This window comes from Protopterus annectens, chromosome 4.part0, assembly GCF_019279795.1.
Source record: "Protopterus annectens isolate FY-2018-M chromosome 4.part0, PAN1.0, whole genome shotgun sequence".
NCBI lineage: Eukaryota > Metazoa > Chordata > Ceratodontiformes > Protopteridae > Protopterus > Protopterus annectens.
This window is the reverse complement of record NC_056733.1, coordinates 696,155,181-696,174,894: the sequence shown is the minus strand read 5'-3', so window position 1 is coordinate 696,174,894 and position 19,714 is coordinate 696,155,181. Positions and strand designations below refer to the sequence as shown.

Here is a 19,714-nt window from a genome sequence, read left to right as displayed (position 1 = left end):
CTCTGCCTTTGGTGTTCTGGTCCAGGTTACATGGCTGAAAAGTGTGGTATGAGTTATAGCCTGGAAGTGCAGGGGTGCTCTCTGGAGCCTTGAACCAGGTCTCAGTCAATGCACAGATATCGATGTTCTCCATTTTAAGGAGTGCCTTGAGTGAGTGCATTTTGAGATTTAGACTTCTAACATTGAGTAGCATCACTCTCAGTTTTTTCTTGCCTTTTCCTGTTATGGTGGTGAATTTGTCATTTGAACCTTGCCTAAAAAAGGCACTACAGGGGTGGCAAGAACCTTAGCCAGCATCCGGAATCACAGGGGTGACAGGTGCAGGCCATCTCTGGCAAAGCATCGTGGTCTGTCGACCATGTCATCCCAAGCAGACAGATACTGGATCCCTTTAGAATGACACCAGAAGCTTAGTCAATTGTTGAAGTCAATCATTTTGTCCTTGTACTGCGGTATCATTCTGGGTGATGGCAGAATGCTACTCAGGGCTAGGGTCATACCTTCCTGGGCTACGAGATCGGAGAGCTCTTCCATGTCTCTTTTCATGTAGTCCAGGGAGGTACGTCTCAGGTCAGTCACACCAACATGGACAATGACAGAGTCATATTTGTACTTGTTGTGGAGTGACCTGAGTGCGTGGGTTATGTGGCAGATCCTGGCACCCGACAGGCAGCTGATAGTAACCTTCTCCTTGTCTAGTCTGATGAGTGGGACATCAGTGTGCCTGACTATAGAGTCACCTATGACTAGTGTGTGGGGTACGTTGTTTTGCCTTATTGGCTGTGGTTGAGTGGCACACTGAGTCTGTGGGCTATGTGCCATTTGGGTTGTGTTGGGGGGGGGGTGAAGGTTGCTTGCATTTCTGCTTTGGAAGTCTCTGTTGCTTGAGCAGATTATTATTGAGAGCCTCCGCAAATGTTTTTGTGTTTCTATGTATGGATTTTGGTGGTGTAGATTTAGTGAGACTATGTGATGAGTGTGGTGTGGTGCAAGTGTTTACCTTCTCCTCTTGGCTGTCAAGTTCAGTCTTGGCTGGAGAGAGCTTTACCTCCAGTTTGGCTAGATAAGTGCATCTCTCACAGGTTGTAGTGTTGGGTGGTAGGAGGAGAGGGTTGTCTGTACATGAGGCAATTTCTACATTGCCCCAAGATGCCTCGATTCATCAGATAGACAGGAGAGAACACTGGGAGCTGACCCTTGGACATTCCTGAATAAAAAAATATTTTCCTCTAGATAAGTGAGGAAAGTGAGTACAAGAGCTGTTTTTCTCTAAGCAAGTGAGGAAAGTAAGTACCAAAACTGTTTTCCTCTAGGTAATGAGGAAGGTTGAGTGCTGTAGTAATTAGTAGGTTATTTAGTGCTTACAACAAGTTCTGAACAATTGCTGATCACGAATAAGCAAATTCAAGTGCTAAAACAAAGAATCTGTATCTGGACTAAACTAGTTACAGGAAAGGGGGGAAACAAGTGCAAATGCGGGCTTTTAAATCAGAAAGTTGAGAGAGATGGAAAAACTGCCCAAACGGCCAATAACTACATCTTGAGTGATTTTAATGTTTGGGATGATGGCAAGGCAAATAAAGTCTTGAGTGATTTTAATGTTTGGGATGATGGCAAGGCAAGGCAAATAAAGTCATAATGAAACACATGCTTCATGACAGGAAATTGATGACAGGAATTTGATGCACTGAGTAAAGCCAGGAGATCTAGTCACAAAATAGTGATAAATCAGTGAAACAGCGAAACCTCAAAACTCTCTAGAACACCTTTAAACTGTATTTCCAGGGGACTTAAAGTTCTGCAGCCAGTTCGACCTTGCTACATAAATATACTAACTATTGGTGTACCTCAGAGAAGGGGAAGATTCCCTGAGATACTACAACCTCTATCTTAAAATACAAGTCAGAGTGATTGTTGTTGTGTGGTTTCACTTATACGAGTCAATCATCAGTGTCTTGAATTTGTGCCTAGATCCCTGGAACGTGTCAATTTTTACAAGGTTTTGAGTTCACTCAGTTAGTTATGACAGCTATGCACAAATGTAAACACTGTTTGCTCTTGGTGTTCCATCTTGATTTTAAGATTAATGAGTTGGAGGTTGTACCAGTCTGTTGGACAGCCATCAACTAGATCATTTTGGGCTGTAGCTACCACTGGTCTTTCCATGCACTACTTAGTTAATCCACTGCAGATGTTTGTAAACCATTGATAATGGCATTTTAATATCCATAATGATAATCAATAGACTACGGGAGGCTGGCATTGATAGTGACAATACTGATGATCCAGATTCACATTTGCAACCTATAACTTGGCCGTGATGGGTTGTCTGGATACTGTCACTCCAGCTTGTGTACCTCTCAGATTTAATACTTGCTGTTAGCTATTATTTCACCAAAAGCTCTGTATAATAAGGAGTATGGGATGACAGCTGGACTGCATTGAGATTTTTTTCTGCATCAAACCATCTGGAAAGTTCTTTCAAGTGGTAGATAGACTGTGCAGCTTGGATTGTCTTTTCTCTCACATATTTTTTCTCCTCTCAGCCCGAGTATGCTCCCTGAGATTTTGCAGATGAAACTGCCAAGATTAGACAGTCCTTTTTCCATTACATGCCCATGGTGTGTGCTGTGACTCTGATAAGAACATGTTGGATTTTGTCGGGCCTAGATTTGTTCTATTAACTTGGAGGAGGTACCTCATCATTATTCCCCATCCACTGGGTGCTGAATACTGTTCCAGTGAGGCTGCTGAAATTCTGCCTGGATTCACTAGGAGCACTTACCTTTCCACTTGCCAGAGCCTCATTAACTATATAAATTTTTCACATTCTTTAAAAGTATCCTTGATAACTCCTGTTCTTATTATAACTGAATCTGGAAAAATTAAACTATTACTTGCACATCTTTTTACAGCTAATGTTACTGAGAATATAGCATATATCTGTGTAGCTGTACTTCTATTCAGCATCTCACAACCTCTCCGATCCACATCCATCTGGTTTGAGATCTCAGTATAGTACTGAGACTAGACTTGGCTATGTTGTAAGTGACCTCCTTATGGCTCAAGATCAGAAGTTATATTTCATCTTAGATGGCTTTTGTGACCACTGACCATCTTTATGAGCACCTGAGATCATATTGTGGTATTTCTGGCATCATTCTTAAATTAAGCAAAAGTAAGAAGGAACAACCAGCACAGCTAAAACAACAAGTTGTTGTTGTTGTGTCTTTTGGCTTTTCCCGGTTAAGGTAGTCACAGCGGAACTCTGGTCCGCTAATGATTGGCAGTAGATTTTTACGTGCCGAGTTGCCTAAATACAAAAGTAAGCACTTTTTCAGACTAAATTCAGACAAGCCAAGGAACAACTTAAATGCAATTTAAAAATGAAAATATCCAATCAGAATTCACAATAAAAGCAGCTGATATCAAGTCCTATTAAATATTATAGTAACAAATCAATGCTTAGTCTTGCATCCTTTTAAATAAGGTCCTAGTGGTGTGTTTTCATTCAAACCATAATTCCTATCTGCTTGCAAATTTAGAATCCACTTAGGTTCATTAGCCCCAGTTTTATTAAGGAGGTCCCCACCACTAGTATTTTAAATATAATTTTAGGTCAGAGACGCATTTTAAGTCTTCAAGAGTTGTATGCACCCTTGTCATGGTTGTAAAGCCTGTTCTTTGATTTCTGTAGTCCCTTATTTTACTCATCCTGTTACTAATATTAAGTTTTACGCACACTGTAGAAGTACAAACTTGGTATATTTAGCGACTTCCACAGTTTGTCCTAGATTTTATGTAGAGATGACGACTCGTACTTGGAGAGAAAGGGTGTTGGAGCATGTTGGAGACATCAGGAGGAAAGTTAGTATGACTGCTTTATATAAGCATATTAATCTACATTCTGATTTTCGTTCGCTAGGTCAGGATAAAGCAAGCGAGCATTGTAGGTTCTTGTTCAAGCAGCTTTATTGTATGCAAACACATCATAAATGAGGTTAAGTAACTAACTTATAAACAAACTAGCTATCATACACATAGATGTTAACATTCTGGCTGCACCTTCAAAATGGCACTGAAGCTAACAAGTGCTTGGAATTTATATGCACGCACAGATCTTGGAAATGCTTCTTAATGGTACAGCACACCTGTTATTCTACATCCTCCCTCTTTGAGAAAATAAGTTAGGCATCGTCACTGATAGTAATGAATATGCAATTTAGATAGAAATGATTTTCATCATGCAATTATACAAAGCTAGATACATATATACAACTATGTCCAAGTTGCTGTGTATTTCACACTAGGCTTTGAAATGTGACCATATCATGTGACATAAAATCTGGGATCTGGTTTAGCAACTGGGATTGTCTCTGCTGACTGTTCAGTCTTAGCAACACTGGAATCATCTGCTGGAACAGTATCAGGAGTCAAGACTCTTTCTGGAACAGTAATATCATCTGGATTGCTCTGAGTGTTAGAGTCTTTATCACAAGTACAATGCTGCAATATTGGTTCTGCTACAGGAAGAAGATGATGGTGATTTCTGTACTCCACACCCTCGGATTTAACAAAATAGGATCTCAGCTCTGCACAAATATTCGTTACTTGACCAATCCAGTCAAAACCTTTCACTGTTTGTATCCTCACTGTATCTCCTTTTTTCAATGGACAAAGAAATCTGCTTGACTTGTCATAGATGGACTTTTAGAAAGAATGGTTTCTAGATAACTGAGCTTTGATTGCTTGGTTGTTCTTAGCTTTAGGCCTCAATAAACTCAAACTGATAGACAGTGTTGTTCTGGTTTGCCTAGATAGACGTCTCTGAGCAAATGAGCCAAGTTTATCATCACAGGGTATGTTTCTGAGATTGAGTAAATTCAAAAAAAAACATCGGTATTATCATGATTTGACTTCTCAAGTAATTGCTTTGCACTCTGCACTGCACGTTCAGCTAGTCCATTCGACTGCAGATATTCTGGACTACTAGTAACATGTATGAGTTCCCATTCTCTGGCAAATGTCTGAAACAATTGACTGGTGAATTGTGCACCATTGTTAGAGATCAATTTCTGCGGACTGCCATGAACTGAGAAATGGCATTTCAACTTAGTAATGACTGCAGTAGAAGTTAAATTAAGTAGTAGATCGATCTCAAACCAATTTGAATAAGAGTCTGTCACTTTCTACAATTAACCAAGGTAGATCAGAAATTTGACTTAGCTGAAGTGGCTCTCTTTGCAAATGTGCTTTAGTACTATTACATACTACTACATACTGAACAGGAAGAAAGTACACTATCAATGTCTTTCACTAGAGAAGTCCAAAATACTAGTCCTCTCGCTTTTCTCTTAGTAGATTCAGAACCTGGGTGACCACGATGCAAAATCTGGATATATTCTTGTAAGGAAACAGGAACAATTTTAGGACCTTTGAAAATAATGCCATCTTCCATCAACACCTCATCTTTGTAAGGAAAGTAAGATTGCACTTCTGATGGTACACTTGATTGCTTTGACAGCCATCCAACACTGATATAGTAATTGAGCTTCTGCAAAACTGGATCAGTCATTGTATGATCTCATAACTCATCAAGTCTTGTGGTAGAAAAATAAACACTTTCATGACATCAAAGTCAAAAATTCTCTGCATCAAGCTGTTCTGTTGTATTTCTGGGCAATCTGGATAAGGTATCAGCCAGATAAAGAAGTTTGCCTTTCATATTTTGAAACTGTACTTTTGCAATTTGAGCATCATTCTTTGTAATCTCGCTGGAGCTGAATGCATAGGCTTCTTTAAAATAGTAACTAAAGGTTGATGATCAGTTTCAATGTGGATTTCACGACCATAGATATAATCATGAAACTTGGAAGATGCAAACATTATTGCCAAAAGTTCTTTCTCAATTTGAACATATTGTATCTCAGTCTGGGTAAGTATTCTAGATGCATAGGCTACTGGATTGTCTTCTTGAAGAATAACTGCACCTAAACAAATTTTGAAGCATCGCTCTCTCAAAGACACTGTCAACTCACTGAAGTCTGGTATACACTTGCCCAAGTAATTGACCATACCAAGAAAACATTGTAGAGCTTGCACATTATCTGGTGCTGGCATTTCAAGAATGGCTGCTTGCTTGGACGGGTCTGGTCTCAGCTACATACTTGTAAACAAATGCCCTACATATGTAACTTCTGGTAGACTGAATTTGCACTTCAGAGGACTGAGCTTTAAGTTCACTTCACGTGCTCTGTCTAGAACTCTCTTAAGATTTCTGTCATGCTCTGCCTCACCGTTGCCTCCAACCAATATATTATCTACTATTATGATACAATGATAACCCAAAAAAAGTTGCTCCATTGCACGCTGAAAGACTTCACTTGCAGAATTTATTCCAAATGGCATTCCGAGGGATCTATATCTTCCAAATGGGGTACGAAATGTAGTCAGTAATGAAGATTTGCGATCAAGTATCACTTGCCAAAACAAGCTCTTTGCATCTAAGACAGAAAAACAGTGGTATTTGGTATCAGGGCTGCAACCTCTTCGACTGTATGCACGGGATGATGTGGTCTCTTCAATGCTTTTTTCAAATCTCTTGGGTCAATACATATTCTGATTTCATCTGAGCCTTTTTTATGAGCTGCTACCATGGACGACACTCATTCGGTAGGTTCTATAAGTGGACAAATTACACCTTGTTGCACCATTTTGTCCAACTGAGCTTTGACCTTATGCTGTACAACTATCAGAACTCTTCTTGCTGGTCTCGCCACACTGGTCTGATTTCTGGATCTAATTTCATGGAATACACAACCGGAAGTTTGGCCAATCTGTCATCAAAAACATCAGCATACTCTGAAAAAAATGGTATAGGTGAAGCTGGAACTAGGACATGTGCTTTGTCTGATGAACTTCTTTGATAAAAGAAAGCAGATTCATTTTTAAACTGTCTTTGAGACCCAATAATGACAGCACAGGTCTTCGAACCACATAGAACAATAGGCTATAACAGTTCTTGGTCACATAACATGAAAGTACTACTGAGCTTTCAGTCTGAATTTCTTCATCTCCATAAGCTACAAGTTTTGCACAGTTAGTCACATTTAATTGTTCATCAGCTCTGACCCTTACAAAAGTATCTGAAGATATGACATTACACTTTGAACCAGTATCTACTTTAAGCTCAGTGGATTTACCATTGATCTGGACAGTACAAAACACTTAATTTCTTGCCAATAAATCTACTGCATCAATCCTTTCACCAATTAGTGGTGCAGCGGTAGCATTATTGCCTCACAGCAGGAGGTTCTCCAGTTTGATTCTCGGCTGGGGTGCCCTCTGTGTGGAGTTTGCATGCCCTCTGTGCATTTGTGTGAGTTTCCTCAGGGTGCTCTGGCTTCCTTCCATGCTATAATGACATGCGTCTGGAGCGTTTCTCCCCAGGCCTCTGCTGAAAATTGGCGTCATTTCAAGTCGGACATCGCTAGTAAACAAATGTTAAATAAATAATAAATAATTACCGACACGATATCTACACAGAAAGCAGACTGTTGCAGGTCTATTTGATCAACTTGCTTTTTGGAGTGACCCTTCTTTGTAACTGTATGAGCGTTACTGAATTTACAAAATCTTTGAAAATGGTTCCATTTCTTACACTTATGATATTGCTGATGAAATGCCATGCACGTTTCTCTTCTGGACTCATGGTTGGCACCACAATTGTGACAGTTAACAATAAAGCTTGATTTGGGTTTTGCTAATTCACTCTTATACTAATTCCTCTGCTGAAAATTGGCTTCATTCCAAGTTGGACTTTCCCAGTAAACAAATGTTAAACAATAAATAATTACCGACATACCATCTACACAGAAAGCAGACTGTTGCAGGTCTATTTGATCAACTTGCTTTTTGGAGTGACCCTTCTTTGTAACTGTGTGAGGTTTACTCAATTTACAAACTCTTTGAAAATGGTTCCATTACTTACACTTATGATATTGCTGACCAAATGCCATGCAATTTTCTCTTCTGGACTCATGGTTGGCACCACATTGCGGCAGTTAACAATAAAGTTTGATTTGGGTTTTGCTAATTCACTCTTATGCTGTACTGAGCAACATCTGTTTTGTACTAGATACCCTTGTTTCTGCACTGAGCATGCTCCTTTAACTGAACTGTTCTTTGAATGTGCTAGAAGACTATGGGTTTTACCTGACATCCCGCAGGGGCTGCTGCTGCCACATGCTTAGGCCTTCTTCTGCCTGTCACATGTTGCATGCTGTTTACATGAGCTCTGGAGCCAAATGAAACCGCTCTCTTATCACTAGCAAGCATATTTGTGTGCCTTTCTGTAACTTCACGAATCTGACAAATCTCAATGGCTTTACTCAGTGTTAAATCACCGTCACAAAGCAAAATCTTTCTCACAGCAGCATTATTAATACCACACACAAGTTTGTCCTTTATCAACTCATCCTTTAAATCACCAAACCTACATGTTTTAGCTTTGCTTTTCAGGTCAGTAATATAAGCTGCAAAAGTTTCCCCTTGCTTTTGATCTCTCATGTAAAACAAATGCCTCTCTAGTGTAACATTAGTCTGGGGGTGACACATTTCTCTGAATTTGCACTTTAAACACTCGGGGTCTTCCCTTGATTCAACCTGCACAACAACACAATGAGTTTCTCCTTCACCTTCATACACTGCTGGTGCATAGACAAATGAACACTCCCTTTTAATGGCCTCCGACCATGCTAGGTTCAGCAAAATGAATGTCCTGGTGTGTGCATCTTTATCAGAATAAGCTGCTTTTATAAATATATTGTACTCTTGCTCAAATATTCTCCAATTCTCTGCAATATTCTGATCCAACACAAGTGGCAGTGGCTTTGAAATCCATCTGCCATACTGACATATCTCAGTGAAAACTCTTGCAAATATGCAGAAACTCACACACTTGTACATACACATATATATGTGCTTGAAATTTATGCCAGTACTTGTAACAACATAACGAGTCTTTGTATAACTGAATTTCATGAAATAAGTTCCCTGGGCATTGTAACACTTTGAAATCTCTTTACTGTAAAAACTCACTTGCCTTGAAATTATTAAAGTCAAAGTCAAGTCAAAGAAAACTTTATTGTCATTCAGAACTACACAGCAGTGTAGGTGAATGAAATTACAATACTTCATTCTCAATGCAGGAAACAGGTGCACATATAGACAGAGAAAAAATAATAAAATATCACACACATATATATATATATATATATATATATATATATATATATAAAATTAAATATAAATAAATATATATTTATTATAAAAATTATTGTTCTATATGAGCCATTTATCTTGTAAAGGCTTTAATGCTAAAATCATTTATCATCATTATTTTCCTGTACAAGCCTTTATATTGTAATCACTTTAATGCCAAAGCCATTTATCCAACATTTTAACTAACATTTCGAACAACGGCACAATGTGAATAAATTGAGCAATAGAAGCTGAGGGCAACAAACACTTTAAAGTAACTACTTTGCGAATAAACTATCTCAAAGTAATGGCACTTTATGAATGAACTGTTTCGAAGTAATTGCACCTAGTGAAAAAGCTATAGTGAAATAATTGCACTTTATGAATAAACTGATTCAAAATAATGGCACCTTGCAAATGTATTACCTCAAAGTAATTGCAATTTAGGAATGTATTGAACAGGAGAAGCTCAAAGTGAGAAACACCTCAAAATAACTACACTTTGCTTTGCAAATAAACAGTACACAGCACACTGAAATTTCCCCAAAATGGCTGCACTTTACCAAACAACTCTGTATAGTGCAAGAGACACTCTGTAATGGCAGCACTCTATGAACAGACACACCCAGGCACAAGAAACTTTTCGAAATGGCTGCACTTCACTGCACTTCATGAAATAGTTACACTTTGCACACAACAAACTCTTCAGAATAAATGCACAGCAATAAGCACAAACTGTTAGGACTTTTACACACTTTGTGATACTTTGAACAACTCTAGTTATGCTATCCAAGGCTTCAATCAATACGAAGTAGTAATTTGTGCCAAAACACAGTAATTTGCCAAAACACATGCAGTCGCCTTTGCTTTATTTATACTCACTGTGCCCTTTTCTGTCCTTTCTATTACAGTAGTTTTGCTCATTGAATATATTAATGTGCCTTTTATGCCCTTTGGTTTTTACTCCTTTAATTTCTTTTCATGCCCACATGCCCATTACACTTTCTTGTGCTTGTTTTAACTCTAAACATATTCGTCTTACTTTAACCATGCTCATTTTACAATTCTGAGGTAATTCTGAATTCTTTACATACTTTTGCAATGCTCATGTTTCAAATAACTCGGTTTCAAGCATTTTGTCTGATTAATGAACTCTTTTATATTTCTCATTTGCATAAAAAAAGTTTCTGTGCTATTCGTTTGCTTAACGTTATGTTTTGTGCCCTTGTAATGCTCCATTTAATCTCTTTTAATAAATAAATCATTTGTGTGTGCTCTCTTTACCTTTATCTTGTTTCTGACCCTTTTTGCTCTTGGTTCTTTTAGTTTGCCTTCGCCATTACCTCTGCATCTCGTGGCTCTGAAGAATAGTCTTTGTAATCCGGTTTAGACACCAAATCACTCGTCAGCTCAGGATAAAACAGGCGAGCATCGTGGGTTCTTGTTCAAGCAGCTTTATTGTATGCAAACACATCATAAATGAGGTTAAGTAACTTTAACTTATAAATAAACTAGCTATCATGCATATAGATGCTAATATTCTGGCTGCACCTTCAAAATGGCACTGAAGCTAACAAGTGCTTGGTATTTAAATGCACACACAGATCTTGGAAATACTTCTTAAAGGTACATCACACCTGTTATTCTGCACTGACCATAGCTTTCTCTTTAAAGTGATTCAGCTAACTATTAAAAATACTAGAGGTGGGGATCTCCTTAATAAAACTGGGGTAATGAACTTAAGTGGATTCTAACTTGGCAAGCAGATAGGAATTATGGTTTGAATGAAAACACGTCACTAGGATCTTATTTAAAAGGATGCAAGACTAACCATTGATTTGTTACTGTAGTATTTAATAGGACTTGATGTCAGCTCTTTTTATTGTAAATTCTAATTGCATATTTTCATTTTTAAATTGTATTTAAGTTATTCCTTGGGTTGTCTGAATTTATCTGAAGAAGGGCTTATGCAAAAAAGTGCTTACTATTGTATTTGATAAATAACACGTCGTTTTAGCTGTTCTGGTCATTCCTTCTTACTTTTACTTTTGTGCTTTTTTTTTGTTTTGTTGGAAGACCTTTCATTATGGTGGAATGTATAGTTTTTTATCATACTCAAATTGTTTGTCTCTCATTTTTCATACCACAAACGGGTGTTTGGAGGCATAGTTCCTCTAGTAATAACCTTGTGGAATGCAGGGTGAGACAAGTTTTGAGTTTGTGACTGGGTTATTCAGAGTGCATATTTTGCCAAATAGGAGGGTTTTAAAAAGTACAGATTTTCATTATGTGTTATGCTGATACCAGTCATTATTGCTTTTGCTACAGTCACGAATCTGTGGCAGATTTTTCTGTGCCTGAAGAATGTGTGGTTCTCCATCCTTGAGTGCATGGCAACAAGTCAGACCTCAGTCTAGAAAAGACTGATACATTGCTAGTCCATGCCACTTTCTGTCCTAAACATAGTGTCCCTTCCCTTAACAAACTGGATTCTTTATTATTGTAACCATGATATGGAGATTATTCTTGATGACACACTCGTGCTTAAGGACCAGGTGTTAGTTCTTGTCAAGTCAGTTATTTTTGTCTTGAGAATACTGCTTGTATCTGGAAACCAGTTCTTCATTTGGAACAGTTAATATTCATGCACCAGTGCCATCTTCTTACATTATTTCAACATCCTTTTACAACATCCTCTACTTCAGGCAAAACCATGGGAATCATTCCCAGAAAGTGAGAACACAATTCTGCAACATTTCAATATCCTTTTACAACATCCTCTACTTCAGGCAAAACCATGGGAATCTTTCCCAGTAAGTGAGAACACAATTCTGGAACATTTCTACATCCTTTTACAACATCCTCTACTTCAGGCAAAACCGTGGAAATCATTCCCAGGAAGCGAGAACACAATTCTGCAACATTTCAACATCCTTTTACAACATCCTCTACTTCAGGCAAAACCGTGGGAATCTTTCCCAGGAAGTGAGAACATACTGCATCCTCTACTTCAGGAAAAAACGTGGGAATCTTTCCCAGGAAGTGAGAACACAATTCTGCAACATTTCAACATCCTTTTACAGCATCCTGTACTTCAGGCAAAACCGTGGCAATCTTTCCCAGGAAGTGAGAACATAATTCTGCAACATTTCAACATCCTTTTACAACATCCTCTACTTAGGCTCATAGGTAGGTACTAGGCTATCTGCCTGAAGGCATTTATAAGTCTAGCCAGAATGTGTTAGCTTTCACCGCCCCCTGAAATTAGTTCCCTGTGCCTCTGTCCAGCACAGCCACTGAAGTGATCCCGGGGTAAACTTTCTGTTTCCCATCCACTCATCAAGGTTTCTCTTGAAGAGTGTTAGCGAGGAGCTCTGCCTAATGTAGATTGGAATCTTGTTCCAAAGCACGGGAAGTCTCTGTGACAGGAATCTATCCCTCCAGCACGTCCTATTTATTGTTGTGGTGCGGTTTAGATCCCTAAAGCATGTGGCTTGAGGGGATAATCTTTTCTTTAGGTGGAGCATGTTGATCAGTTCTGGTTTGGACATGGCCTTGTATGTCAGACAGAGATCACCTCTGAGTAGGCGGTATGCAACCGAGTACAGCTGGAGTTTCTTCAGTCGAGCTGCATAGTGCATCTGTTTGAGGCCAGTGATCCTCTTGGTGAGGTACTTCTGTGTTTTTTTCAGCTGTTGCAGGTGTCTTGTAAGATACATCTCAAATGGGGCGTTGTATTCTATGATGGGTCTGATGAGTGATGAGTAGAGGGGCACAATGACCTCTTTTGATCTGGATGCAAACCCTTTTGTGATAAGGTGTGCCATGTAGAAGGATTTTCTAACCACTTTGGCAATGTGATTATCAAAGGAGAGTTTACTATATACTTGGGTCCCCAGATCCCTTATTATGTCTTCCGTATTTAAAGGACTACCACCTATGTGGTAGTTTGTGGGTACTTTGTTTTTTCCAAAGGGGATGACTATGCACTTTTTCGCATTTAGCGTGAGGCCATGATTTTGACACCAGGTGTCCGTCTCAGTGAGAACCTTTTGGAGGATGTCTGTGTCAGCTGCAGAGTCAGTTATAGCCCCTAGTTTGCAGTTGTCTGTGAACTTGGTCATCCATAGTCCTCCTGTGCTTGCCTGTATCTCTGAGAAGTATATGCCAAACAGGAGGGGTCCTAGGACTGAGCCCTGGGGAACACCACTTGTAACCGGTTTAGAGTCAGACCTAGCTCTCACAACTCTTACCATGTGGGTTCTGTCCATGAGCCAGTTGGCAACCTATCTTGTGATGTAGGGGTTTATGTTCAGGCTGGTGAGCTTGCCTTTAATACCAGAATGGGGAATGGTGTCAAAGGCCTTTGTGAGGTCTAGGTAGGCTGTGTGTACCACCTTTCCCTCGTCTATAGCCTTGGTAACTGTCTCAAAGAAGTCCACCAGGTTTAGGAGGCATGATCTACCCTTAACAAAGCTGAACTGGGTAGGGTCCAGTGTTTGGAGGTTCCCAATGTCTCTGTTAATGAGTTCCATGATGATGCACTCCATAACCTTGCAGACTAAGCTAGTCAGGCTTATAGGGCGATAGTTTCCGGGGTTTGTTGTGGCTCCACCTTTGTGGAGCAGAATAACCGTTGCTGTGTGCCACTCTATGGGTATGTAACCTGTGGAGAGGCTGAGTCTGAACAGTGTGTTTAGGTGAGGGGTTAGTTCGTCTTTGAGCTCATGTAGGACGCAGCCTGGGACACCGTCCGGTCCCAATGATGCTGTGTTTTTGGCTTTGGAGAGGGCTGTTTTAACCTGAGTGTCTGTAATTTCAGGAGCTCTACATTCTTCTGGTATGGTTATGGGCCCTTTTGGGGGTGAGAGGGGGGGTAAAAGTTTGCGCTGAACCTGTCTGACAGGATGTTGGCAATATCAGTCAGTTGAGTGTATTTTGTACCATTCTGCACTAACTCCGAGCAGATCTGAGCATTGCCACTTAGATTCTTGACATAGCTAAAGAATGCCTTGTGGTTATCTTTGGTGTCCTTGGCAATTTTTCTTTCGAAACTCGCCTTGGATGATTTTATGAGGGATCGTAGTTTCTTGCTGATACTGATTAGGGATGTCTTCCCTTCCTGGGATTTTATTCTTTTCTGTACTAGTTTCCTCCTTCTATTGTATAGCTTGTTTATGGCAGGAGTCCACCAGACTGGTTTCCTTTTCTTGGAGGAGTGAGTCTTGGTTTTGCTTGGGATAGCACGATCGATGCATTCTTGTAGCTGCCCGTAGAATGCATTAGTAAAGGATTTTGCAGCTTGGACAATGTTATCCTTTAGCATGGGGGCTTTGAAACTTTCCACCTCGGTCTTAAGTAAAGTGAAGTTTGCTTTTGAAACGTTTTTCACGGTGGTTTCCTTGTCCGGGGGTGGGGGCAGAATGTGGATATCCAAAGTGATTTGTTTATGGTCAGATCTAACCAGTGAGGGGTTGACCTCTGGTGTGGAGCACCGGTTGCCCATGTTGGTGATGACCAGATCCAATATGTTGTCACCTCTAGTGGGAGTGTTGGCCAGTTGATCCAGGGAGTTTGAGTTTATAAATTCCAGGAAATGTTGGGCAAGGGAGTTAGTACTTGAGTAGTTCTCCCAATTAATGTTTGAGTAATTGAAATCACCCAATATTAGGGTGTTAGGACCTTTATATTTTCCAGTGGTTCCAGAAATGCGGAAAGGGGATCCTGGGACATGGTGTGTGATTTGTAGCAAGCTACAATTTGAATTGCAGTTTTGCCCATTGTTAGTTGCACGTGGATGATTTCTGAAGCATCCTGCTGTGCCAGTAACCTGGAGGTGTGGGTATCCTTGATGAATATGGATATGCTCCCACCTTTTGTATTTTGGTTCGGGTTCTGTGGCCGAAATGTATGGTGTGAATTGTAGCCTGGTAGTGCTGGGGTGCTCTCTGGAGCCTTAAACCAGGTTTCTGTTACTGCACATACATCGATTTTCTCCATACTGAGGAGTGCCTCGAGTGCATGCATTTTGAGGTTTAGACTTCTGGCATTGAGTAGCATTACCCTCAGTTTTTTGTTACCTGTGCTATTTATGGCAGTGGGTTTGTCTTTTGAGCCTTGCCTAAAAAAGTCACTATGGGGGTGGCAAGAGCCTTGGCCAGTATTCGAAAGCCTAAGGGTGGCAGATGCAAGCCGTCTCTAGCGAAGCAGCGTGGCTTGTCAAGCATGTCATCCCAGGTGGACAGACACTGGATCCCCTTTGAATGACACCAGAAACTTAGCCAATTGTTGAAATTGATCATTTTTTCTTTATACTGTGGTATCATTCTTGGTGAGGGCAGGATGCTACTCAGGGTCAGGGTCATACCGGCCTGGGCTACAAGATCAGAGAGCTCTTCCATGTCTCTTTTCATGTAGTCCATGGCGGTACAGCACAGGTCATTCACACCAACATGGACAATGACAGAGTCATATTTGTACTTGTTCTGGAGTGATTTGAGTGCTTGTGTTATGTGGCTGATCGTGGCACCCGACAGGCAGCTAACAGTAACCTTCTCCTTATTCAGCCTAGTGAGTGGGACGTCAGTGTGCCTGACTATAGAGTCACCTATTATTAGTATGTTGGGTATGTTATTTTGCCTTAAGGGCTGTGATTGCATGGCACACTGGTTTTGTGAAGTATGTGTTTCATGATTTGTGTTGGGCGGGGGGGGTTCAGGTTGCTTGGATGTCTGCTTTGGAGGTCTCTGTTGCTTTTCCAGATTTTTATTTATAGCCTCTGAGTATGTTTTCATGTATTTAGGTGTGTTTTTTTGCTGGTGCTGGTTTAATGGGTCTATATGAGACTGGCGGTGTGATGCAAGTATTTCCCTTCTCCTCTTTACGGTCAGATCCAGCCTTGGGTTGAGAAAGCTTAGCCCCCAGTTTGGCTGTATAATTGCATCTCTCACATGTATTAGTGTTTGGTGGTAGGAGGAGAGGGTTGTCTGTGTACATGAGGCACTTGTAACATTGCCTCAAAATGCCCAGATTCACCAGTTGGACTGGAGAGTACGCCTGAAACTGCCCTTTGGACATGCCTGCATAGGTACAGTGAACTGTTTTACTGAATGGCTGGTAAGGTTGAATAGAGAGCCTTGTCCTTCTGTACAGTATAGGAGGGTCTAGTGCTATTTATAAGTGCTTGCTATGAGTTTTGAGCAAGTGCTGGGCAGAGAAATGAATGGCTTGAGTGCTTAAATTGAAAGTTTGTCTAGTTCCAGGAAAAACCATGGGAATCTTTCCCAGGAAGTGAGAACACAATTCTGCAAAATTTCAACATCCTTTTACAGCATCCTCTACTTCAGGCAAAACCATGGGAATCATTCCCAGGTAGTGAGAACACAATTCTGCAACATTTCAACATCCTTTTACAGCATCCTCTACTTCAGGCAAAACCGTGGGAATCTTTCCCAGGAAGTGAGAACACAATTCTGCAACATTTCAACATCCTTTTACAACATCCTCTACTTCAGGCAAAACTGTGGGAATCTTTCCCAGGAAGTGAGAATACAATTCTGCAACATTTCAACATCCTTTTACAACATTCTCTACTTCAGGCAAAACCATGGGAATCTTTCCCAGGAAGTGAGAACACAATTCTTCAACAGTAGTTTCGACAGGTGCACACCTTATTACTGACAGATTAATCTCTGAAGTTCGCATTTGCCTTGGCTGTTGATTGCTGACAGGACAATTTTTAAGATTCCCACACTTGCCTTCCAGGCCCTATATAACCTAGTCCTATTTACATAAAGAAGCTGCTTGCGCTGTCTTTTGTGACAGATCCTACTGGTAATTTTCCCAGCCTATCTCAAAACATTTGGTGACTGATTTTTGCTGACCATGTCCCCAATTCTCAGCAAACAGCTATCATCCCTGATTCAGAAATACAGTTCAGAAGCCTCCTTTAGGAGGTCCTTAATGTGCTCTCTTTTTATGAGAGTCTTCCCTAATCTACTCAGGGTATCTATTTTTTAGTTTGATGATTTATTTTAATATCTTAATTATTTCCCTTGTTTATGTTATTATGAAGTTTTAATCTGAAATATTAGCCATATTATTATTCTTTTGCTTTTTAATTTGTGTAATATATAGTTAAGAACACTTAACTACACAAATTGATAATAAAATAAATATATTCATATTCAAGCAGCCAGCCTTGATTAAGTGGTAAACAATGCCTCCTGGTTTCTTAAATGTCATTATATAAACACAATCTAAACATAATCAACAACACAGATGTAGCTATTATACAGAATAAACATGGAAAGGTAGGATATTCTTTCTAATGTTATTCATAACCACAGCTGAAATGAGTTGCTGTTACTCATATGTTATGTTATTTATTTTATACTTTTAAGGTCAATTGATTTTGCGGTGGTGCAGTGGTAGCGTTGCCTCACAGCAAGAGGTTCTCCCGTTCCATTCTCGGATGGAGTGCGGGGAGTGCCTTCTGTGTGGAGTCTGCATGTCTTCCCCATGGTTGGGTGGGCGTTTGAAAGACATGCGTAAAAGGGTGTGCCTTCGTTGAAGGTTGAACATTGAGCTGACACCTCGGCGTTCGTGAAAATCTACTGCCAATCCTTAGTGGGCCGGAGTTCTGCTGTGGCGACCCCTAACCGAGAAAAGCCGAAAGACAAACAAACAAGGTCAATTGAATGTGGCTATTACTCGGAATAAACATTGAATGGTACGATATTTCTTCTAATGATATTCGTAACCAGAGCTGAAATACGTTGCTGCTACTGATACATTATATTATTTATTTTATACTTTTAAGGTCAATTGGTGATGGAGTAATTCTGATTTTAGGAGTCCAGATATATATAACATATAGAAATATTTAAACAAAACTCAGGGAAAAAAAATTAAAAATAAAGTGTAGACTAGCATAAAAATGACTGATCTTACCTGTAGCTACAGCCAAATTATATATATATATATATATATATATATATATATATATATATATATATATATATATATATAAATGAAAATGAATACAGCTGAAGCCAGAATAAAAGAACTAACTGTGGTTATAGCCAAAATTAACCTGAGTGATGTTTTCTGTAGTTATTGCCAACATTTGATAACATTACAGTGTCTATATAAGTATGCCTTTCAGTTTCCTAAAACCGGCTTGAGTCACATTACCTGAAGTTGAACCCAGAGGAGCCTTGACTTTGCTTGGGATCTAGTCGTCGGAAAGAATATTGAGGTTTGCATTGTGAAGCTGGCAAATCTAAGTCACAGTTCCAGTTTATGACTACTCCTATAACACCTCCCTAGAGGAAAGAAGTGGAGGTTATTAAAGACATTCATTAGAACTGCTTGTCAAACAACAAACATTTAAATTTATTGTATAACACCTGTTAGTAAAGATAAACTCAGGGCATTAATGGAAAAGTATTTATTCATTTAAGATGGCTTGCACCTGGACTGCTTTACATTTGAATTTGTGAAGTGATACCATGATTGTTTGCAAAGAAAATTATTTTATGATCAGATGATTTTAGCTCTCTCTTATACCAGTGCTAAGATTCACTCTAGTGTTGAAAAAAAAAACAGTTTCCTTCCTTTTCACTTGACTATTGTTCTTACCAGTAGATCCCATGAAATTTAAAAAAAAAAACAAGTCTTACTTTTTATTTTTGCAAAACGTATTTATTTATTTATTGACATTTGTTACCCGGGAAAGTCCACTGGGTCAGAAACCCATTTTCAGTGGAAGCCCAGGGAGAAAATCTCCCCAATGAGTAAAATAACAACATTAGAATACAGTAGATAGGTAGTTGTACAATTTTAGAAAGAAGGACTTTCAACTACATCAAAAATATAGATAACAATTATCACGTCATAGTAAACTTTTTTACTTATATGGTAGCACCTTCTATTTAACATGGAGGTGAAGGTAAAGACATTTTGTAGAAAAAAGAAATTATATTAAATTAAATTTAAGTACATTGCATTAAACAACTGAGATATACACTAGCACCCACTCACTATATATTTTTTTTTCACCAGGGAATGAGTTAGGGAGAAATAGTAGGTGGACCGGTGTAATAATAAATGTAGTAATATTATTTTTGATAACAGCTTTTATTTTGTATATTTTATACATATCTAGGCTGGCTTGGGTAAAGTACGTGCAAAAAGCTTAAGGTATTAACTTACAAAAGAACAAACTATACTGGAAAGTTTGAGGTTTGACCTAGATTAGAAGCAGCCTAGAAAAACAGTAAATGTGGAAAGTACCAACTTGTGCAGTAAATGTGGAAAGTACCAGCTTGTGCTTGACCTTTGATATAGATCATGTTTGTCTAAAAAGTACCGTTTGTGTCTGATTCCTGTTAGCAATGTGGGTGGACTACGTGATAACAAGTTTATGTTTGATGAAGCTTTAAGTTGCTAA

General features: G+C 39.3%; 1 protein-coding gene across 2 annotated transcripts in view; it reads right to left on the bottom strand.

The window, feature by feature from the left end:
• LOC122799534 (P2X purinoceptor 2-like) overlaps nt 1–19,714 on the bottom strand; it is a 409,405-nt gene that overhangs the window by 183,416 nt on the left and 206,275 nt on the right. For both annotated transcript variants that reach the window (XM_044068664.1, XM_044068663.1), the window contains exon 8: nt 18,457–18,587. In XM_044068664.1, coding sequence (XP_043924599.1) covers nt 18,457–18,587 — 131 coding nt within the window. The remainder of the gene's footprint in view (nt 1–18,456; nt 18,588–19,714) is intronic.